The sequence below is a fragment of the Panthera onca genome, chromosome B4 (genome assembly GCF_046562875.1).
Source record: "Panthera onca isolate mPanOnc1 chromosome B4, mPanOnc1 haplotype 2, whole genome shotgun sequence".
NCBI classification, from domain to species: Eukaryota; Metazoa; Chordata; class Mammalia; order Carnivora; family Felidae; genus Panthera; species Panthera onca.
Genome location: NC_138345.1, coordinates 67,804,519 through 67,813,029, shown reverse-complemented (window position 1 = coordinate 67,813,029; position 8,511 = coordinate 67,804,519). Strand labels below are relative to the sequence as shown.

The 8,511-nt window shown below is 35.3% G+C and overlaps 1 protein-coding gene across 1 annotated transcript in view; it reads right to left on the bottom strand.

Moving 5' to 3' along the window:
* Positions 1-2,873: 2,873 nt before the first annotated feature.
* The window catches only part of MUC19 (mucin 19, oligomeric), a 111,767-nt gene continuing 106,129 nt past the window's right edge, over positions 2,874-8,511 (bottom strand). The window contains exons 87-93 of the mRNA XM_081796295.1: positions 8,125-8,156; positions 7,876-8,038; positions 7,493-7,530; positions 5,569-5,679; positions 4,664-4,703; positions 3,910-4,018; positions 2,874-3,237 (exon numbers count right to left, since the gene is read on the bottom strand). Coding sequence (XP_081652421.1) covers positions 3,054-3,237; positions 3,910-4,018; positions 4,664-4,703; positions 5,569-5,679; positions 7,493-7,530; positions 7,876-8,038; positions 8,125-8,156 — 677 coding nt within the window. The 3' untranslated portion in view covers positions 2,874-3,053. The remainder of the gene's footprint in view (positions 3,238-3,909; positions 4,019-4,663; positions 4,704-5,568; positions 5,680-7,492; positions 7,531-7,875; positions 8,039-8,124; positions 8,157-8,511) is intronic.

Genomic DNA, 8,511 nt, shown 5'->3' with positions numbered 1-8,511 from the left:
GGCAAAAGTCAGATCCATGGATGGTTTCTTAATGTTTCCAAATATAGTTCCACCTATCTAGCTGCCACCTTTCTTTGAATTTGTGTGTTTTGCTTGAAGGGGTAACTTGAGACCAGCTGACACAAAAGAATAAAACTCAAGGCCAGATTACCAATGACCCAGTATCAGTGAAAAGTGAGCTATGTAACATTATAGTGTGTCTCAGCCATGGTCAAAGAAGACAACTGGAAAGGAAATTTCTCATTGGCCATTGTGCTTGCTAGAAGTTTGGCTTGAGGACAGTCCTTTTTTTCTTATATAACCTGTTATTGGTTAATATGCCTCAGAAAGTACTGCTACCCTGTTATTGGTTTTGATTTTCCTCTCATGTCTAATATGCCTCAGAAAGCACTGCTACCCAAGGGCTTACTGAATATTTTATTTACTACCATAAAATGCTGCACAGCCCTTCTTCTAACCAAGTAATTTGTTTCCAAATGAAAAAAAAAGGCAATAGGTACATATTACATAAGGGATTTTATACTTCCTTATTATTCATGGATGGTAGATGTTGAAAGATTGGCCTATTGAGAATTCCACCCGAACATCAGCTGAGGGACACTGCTACATAATTTGGTGTACTGATTGCAGGAGGTGATATATTGGCTGATCCATAAGTCAACATTTACATTCTCTTCCATTTGCTGAAATTCCCTTCTAGCCATTTGAGTCTTTTGTGACTCTAGAGCAGCCTTTCTAAGCAGAAAGGCTATCATCATATTGTCTCAAATGATCAATTCTGACCATCAGGAGAAAAATAGAGCTACCGCCACACGGTAAGGTCTGGAATGTAAGTGCGCTGCTGTCTCTATGTTTTATCATTCCCTGAGGTAAAAGGCATTGAGAAACTACAACTTCATGCAATTGGATTTTCAAGGACTCAAATCCCTCATAATTTTTCCGACTGACAAACTCTGCTACAGACTACAAAGAAGAACTAGCTGGAATGAGTGACAGACATGAAGGAAAGTTAAGAGCCTTGGGACTAACTATAGAAGTGACACTTGTAATATACACCTGTATTTAGCTATTGTTCATCTTTTGTTGGTAGGTACTACCAGTGATATACTAACATACCAACTTTCTTTCCCCATCATTGGGCATAGTGTTTAATGATGGTTAAATTTACTGTCAGTCCAGTTTACATAGAAAGGTGAGTAGTACATAAAAGGTTTATGATAAATTAGGTTGGGGAGCTGTTAACAACTGTACATTTTTTATTAAGGTAATTAATGTTGTGGGGCACCGGGGTGGCTCAGTTGATTAAGCCTCTGACTTGGGCTCAGGTCATGATCTCACAGTTCAAGAGTTCGAGCCGCACGTCAGGCTCTATGCTGACAGCTTGGAGCCTGGAGCCTCCTTCAGATTCTGTGTCTCCCTCTCTCTCTGTTCCTCCCCTGCTTGCGCTCTGTCTCTCTCTCTCAAAAATAAACATTAAAAAATGATAAAAAATAATAAAAATTAATGTTGTGCAAGGCACATTTAGAAATATATGTATAGGAAGAAGGATATGTGTGTGGGCAGCAAAGTGTGTAGAATGTACTGAAGATGATAGTCATGACATTATGAAACTTCAACTTCTCCTTCTAGCTAACTACCTCAATGGTATATAAATACAAAGACAGAAGTGGGTTAGGGGGAATGACACTTAGTTCAGTTTTAGTCTTGTCGAGTTTGTTCTATCTATAAACCATCCAGCTAGAGGTGTGGATTCAGAGCTGTATCAATGTGTCTGTAATTCAGAGAAGAGCTGAGGGCAGGAGACATAGACTGGAAATCCTCCTCTGTGTATAAACACAACTACTTGTGTTGATGAAATCATCCAAGGGGCATGAATAGAAGAGAAGAGGAACATGATGAAACTTTGGAGAATTGAAATTTGAAGGACTGGCAAAAGTGAGGGCAAGTCAAGAGCCTTGGGAGCTCCACAAATGTAGGAGCACTATTAAAACTGATGTCACGGGGGGCCCCTAGCTGGCTTAGTAGGAATAGTGTGCAACTCTTGATCTCAGCATAGTGAGTTCGAGCCCCACATTGGGTGGAGAGATGACTTAAAAATAAAATCTTTAAAAAAATGATGTCACAAAAAAAGCGAGAAAAATGTTTTAAGTGGGAAAGAGTGATGGGTGTGTGGGTAGGTCAATAGGATAAGCGTCTGACTTGGGCTCAGGTCAGGATCTCACAGTTCATGAGTTCAAGCCCTGTCTCGGGATCTATGCTGATAGCTCAGAGCCTGGATCCTGCTTTAGATTCTGTGTCTCCTTCTCTCTTCCTCTTCCCCACTCGTGCTTTGTTTCTCACTTTATCAAAAATACATAAACATAAAAAAAAAACTTTAAAAAAAAGAGTGAAAATAGCATCAGACCTACTTTTTTATTTATTTATTTTTGAGAGAAACAGAAACAAAGTGTGAGCGGGGGAGGGGCAGAGAGAGAGGGAGTCACAGAATCTAAAGCAGGCTCCAGGCTCCAAGCTGTCAGGGCTTAAACTCATGAACCGTTAGATCATGACCTGAGCCCAAGTTGGACACTTAGCTGACAGAGCCACCCAGGCGTCCCAATATCAGACCCTACTTAAAGAATTTTGAGGCTGCTGGTGTCCTAAGCAGAGAAGTTGTCATAGAATGAAAGGGGTGATGTAATTGGCATAGAAAAGTGGGGGAAGGGAACAAAAACATAGTTTCAATAAGTTTAACTGTGAAGGGAAAGGACAAAATAGGATAATGGCTTCATGAGATAAAGAGTAGAAGAAAAACATTTTGGAGAGGCATGATATGACTCAGTTTCTCATTGAGTTGTAGCATTCTTATTATTATCAATAAAAACATACGCTCATGAATTGCTTGAAAACTTGTATTTATTTTTCACATCCAGTCAACAAGAGAACAAAATGCCTCAGAATGAGAATTCACACTTTGAGTGAGATACAAATGTTTAGTTATTCTATTTTAGTGATTTTTGTGCATTTATAAAATAAATACCTGGTCTGTTATACTTGGAAAGGTGATATTGACGTTAACTGACTGTTGGGAGTGTAGACTGTTTGCACATATCTAAGCAAGAACATGCCGTGATGTGCCTATATCTGTAAGGTATTGTACTGCCATTAGGACAGTCAAGAAAAATTTCCCGGAATTCGTACTTATCTTCTTGGCAGCAAAGACATGAATTTGCCAGCTGAAAGATATGATAATTGTACCTAAAGGAAAAGAATATTCAGCAATAAATATTTTTGGGATATCTTCTGAAACAAATTGAGATCAATGCTCAAATTATAATTGTCTAAGCGATTTAGCAATCCTTCCAACCAATTATTCTTTACATATACTTTGCATTTCCCCCTCACCATGAACTTCTGATATGGATCAGTGATAATTGGTATGTAAGACAAAAGAAATCCAAAATGGAAATTTATAATCTTATAATTAGAATGTTATGGTGAAAAAATATAAACATATTTTTAAATATACAACTTCATACCAAATTATTATTTTCTATATATTAATCTACACATGAAAGTGTTCATGAAGGAAAAACAATATATATTATGTCTAAAATGCAAGTGACAGTTTAAAAACACATTTTTAAGCAAGACTATCTGCTTAAGTACTATCAGTAATTACTGTGTGAAAATAAATACATTTGCTATGAATGTATTAGGTTTGATTTATTTAGAAGGCTACTTTAAAACCATTCATTACTGTTGAAAATGTTTATTTTATTTCTAAGATCTTAATGTCTTAGATATTTGTTTCATCAGGTTTTGATCATTAGCTCTCACGTAAAAAATGTTCCATGTAATTTTTAAAACTTAATTTCCTCCACAATGTTACGAAATTAATGCACAGTACACATTCAAAGAAACACTCACTTGACAGTGTTCTTACATTCCCCTACACATCTTGCCATCTCAAGTTTTTTCTGGCAACCACGGTACTTAACAGTCACATTCACAAGTGAAGATCTACAATTAGTATTACCTAAAAAAAAATGATAACAGAACCAGAAATGAGGTTTAACATTAGCAATTGCTAAGTCTCAGTTTTCTGAACCTTTAGTGGAGAATCATAACAAAAAATACTTCATAGTGTTGTTGAAGGGATTAACTACTTCAGCACCCAACACAAGGTACCTGATCAGTATTCAATAATTATGTTTAATAAATGTTATCTTTTCATTAGTGCTATCATTATTATCATAGGAGAAAGAGGAGGGAGGGAACAAGGAGGAAGGGAGGAGAGAAGGGGGGAAGGGAAGATGGAGCTGAATGGATTGTTTCTGACATCCATTTCTCATTGTTGACCATTCTTATTATCTAATGTATCAGTTTACAACACAACCTGCTTATATTAGAGAGCAAACTATATTTTTTTTCATGAGAATCAAATTTCTTCCTTGTAAACACCATTGTTTTTTACTGGGAAGAATGTTTCAACCAACATGAAAAAGTATAATACATAACGGAGACATATCAATTGTTAGTTTCTGCATATAGGTTAGATGACCTGTTATGTTAAAAACACAGGAGACTTTCTATTAATGATCTGACATTTTGTTTTAAAGAAACACTAAATTTTTGTCAACTGTTGACATTTCCTTTACATGTGGAACCTAATGTTACTTACATGTATAGCAACATTTGTTTGAATCATAGACTCTGTCTTCCTATAGGGGAAGAGAAATAGAAAAAAGACTTAAAAACATTAAGTATTATTTTATAAATAATATAACATTACTGAATTTACTGAAATTACAAAGGGGAAAATGGAACAGATAAATATGCTGATCTCAGATCCAGGAAGCATGGATGAGGGAGCATAATAATAAAAATGAGTCTGAATATTTACACTAAAAATTTTCAACCGTAGGGAGAAAGGGAAAAAAATATCTAAAATGAAGTCTTCTTTAAAATAACATGCAAGAAAGTAAAAAAATAATCCTCCCTTATATTAATTGAAAAATACTTTAATACTGATATTACTACTAGACACTAGACTAGTTTGAACTGGTGAGCATTTATTATTAACTAATTTAATTAAGACTTAAGCTTAAAACTTAGCATTTACTAATATAAAATCCTCACCATATGGTGGGGGACAGTAAAAATGAAGACTGTGGCATAAAGAAAGATCTGAAAAGTACACTTAAATGTGATTTTATGAAAACTTTGTATTTTTATAAGAAATGATTAACCCAAATCCATGAGCCTTAAAAAAAAAACAAGGTTGGTGTGTTTTGGGTTTTTTTTTTTTTTTTTTTTGGTTTGTTTAAAAGTAGCAAAATGCTTTCTAAAGTAACATACTTCTTCTAGAATAGCACTAGATTAAGCTTCATGGAGCCTGCAAATATAACTTTGATATGAAAAATATACTTGGCAATAAAAGGTGTGAAACAGATCTGGAATGGAATCCATAAGAAATTTATGTCTGTTGGCCAGACAGACTTTTCCAAATGAGAAAGAAGACAGATTGTGTTTATATTTAACATAAGAAGTGGATGTTGTTGATCATTACTTAAGAAGATAACTTACTTCTGCACACCAGGTCTGCTTTGGGCAGTCTTGGACCACTGCGATGAAACCAGTGCTATGGCAGGAGTAGGAGATGCATGGATTGCTGGGGTCATCAAATGAAGCACCAATCTGGGAGGCAGAGAGGAAGAAAGAAAGGTATTATTCATCTTGATTTCTTGTTGAGGTTGAAAATAAAAATCTGTAAAAAAAAAAAAAAATTCAAATTCAGATTGTTAAGTGAATTTCCAAGGGTACCTTCAGTCACTAATTAATATTTAAGAAAAGTGAGTTAAAAGCTGCCTACTTCCATGAATAAATCAATATGCCTCCTTGAGAGCACAGACTGTGAGTCAAGATTCTGAATCCTCAAGTGAAAATTCACATATTCTATTCACCTACTCAGTCACTGTATTATATTTTAAAAATATTTTCAAGAAAGGTTGTATTATGATAACAGGAAATCAACCAATTGTTATGCTCTAAATTTGAGGGAAAAGAAGTAATCTAAGTAGAAAACTTGGCACAAAATAGTTTTATCAGATTACTACAAATGATAAATGATAACAAATGATATATCCCACGAGACATCCTACCTCTACTTCTGCTTGTATACTTGTAAAGTTCTCTGGATTGCTTTAAAAATAATTTATGTTCGAAATTCAAATGCCAGTTTGGGAAATTGTATTTATTTCAAACTGCAAAATGAACTTTCTGATAAACTGGAATTTTATTATTTCAACTATTTTACATACAAATGGTTAGAGGTAAAACTTTTCCTTTGTTCTTTAAACATCATCATCATATTTAAAAACTTGCATAGATTCTATGGGGTGCCTAGGTGGCTCAGTTGGTTAAGCATCTGAATCTTGATCTCAACTCAGGTCACGATCTCATGGTTTGTGAGTTCAAGCCCTGCATTGGGCTCTGAGCTGATAGCCCGGAGCCTGTTTGTGATTCTGTCTCTCCCTCTTTCTGCCCCTCTTCCACGCCACCCTACTCTCTCTCTCTCTCTCAAAATAAAACTAAAATGGGGTGCCTGGGTGTCTCAGTCTGTTAAGCATCCAATCTTGATTTGGGCTCTGGTCATGATCTCATGGTTCATGAGCTCGAGCCTCATATCGGGCTCCATGCTGATGCCATAGAACCTGTTTGGTATTCTCTCTCTCTTCTCTCTCTCTCTGCCCCTCCCTCCTCACACTGTCTCTCTTTCAAACCAAATAGATAAACATTTAAAATAAATAAATAAACTAAGAAAAAAAAACTAGAATAGATTCTCAAATCACATTACCTTTCGAAACCAAAAATTAAGAAACCAAGACAGAAATGTGAACATGATAAATAAGTTAAAACACTCATCAGCTCTGTTTTATATATTTCTTAACATACCACATAGATTTTATGCTAGACTCTTAATATTTAGTATCACCAGCTCAAAAGGATTATCAATTTTGAGAACCATGTGGGTTTTATGGTTTCCTGGTACCTTTTTTAAAAAGTTAAATTACTTTCCAAAATGCCAAATCACTTGTCAAAATCTAGCCCTGAATATACGTGTTGTTATATTCACATAATGGGGTTCCAGTCTTTTGGGGTTTTTCATTTGATCTCTGACAGGTTGGCCATCTGATATTTCTGGCTATAATTACAGTTTAACTCTGTTCATTGATTTGAATGTCACAGAGTGTGCCTTCTCCATCTGGTCAGACCCCTGGGAAATTTTATTCAGAAGTTAGGTAGTTAATGATCAAGTACATTTTCCTCCTTTGAAGCGAGCCATGCTGAGTGTTATATTTGATGCTCCTTTTGAAGTGAATATGGGGGGAAAAAATGAACAGATTCTGCTCCACCATTACCAATGATTTTTTGAAATTATAAACTGAAAAAGCCTACATTTATTCATAATTATATAAATAAAAATATTTTAAAGTAAAAACAGCCTTACCTTATACTCAGTATTGTTAAATAAGCACGTTCTTGGTTCTGAAAAATAAATATATTATTTTACCCTAAAATAAACATTATAATTCTGTTTTTATTTATAAACCAGAAATCGCATATGGAATCATATTTATCAACCAATTAAAATGTTTCTTCCCACAACACCATCATCTTCCTTTAATAAACTCATTATATTCATAATTATTAATTCTAGGTTTCCCCCACTCCAAAGATAGTGAGTTTTAAGAGATCAAGTATGATTCTGTTTTATTTATCACACTCCTCTAGCATGGAGTTTAACACGTATTAGAAGCTCAATGAATATCTCTTGAATATGTGAATAAGTAAACAACTATTCAATTCAAATAATGTGTTGTGAATACACACCACAGTATCCAATTTCACAGCAGGAATCATTAGCTTTGAACTTTACAAGCCTCTCTCCGGTTTTGCATGTGGGTGCAGAAGGGCACTCCTTGGGTTTACAGTCTACAGCCTTTGCATCAGTACAGGTGCATTTGTGGCAATTGGCAGTCCATATATCTCCAGGCTACAGACACAAACCAAGTTCAGACTTCTATTCAGATACAGGAATGACAGCAATTGGATTAAAGCAGAGACAAAGTGTGTACTTACAGATTTCTCTTCTCCCAGCGGACCATGACAAACTGTTAACATGAGATGATAAAAGGTAATTAAATTTGGCAAAATAGAACCATCTGTTATACATAGATAACCACCAGGTGGCCAATACAGAAAAACAGAATTATGGAGAATTGTATGGTGCCTTCAGGTAGGTAAATCACATCCACCTACTTTGAGCAAACTGTCTCTAATGAGTATAGATATTTCCTACTTTACAATCCCAGCACAGGTTAATTATTAATTTCTGCTGGCAGTGGTCAATAAATCTTATGACTGTTGTTTTACTTACTGTTTTACAGTCTGACTTCTGCTTCCATAACCCTGCAAGTCACCAAGACTTTGTAATTACCAGTCCCTAAGGCCCTTTATCAGTTTTTC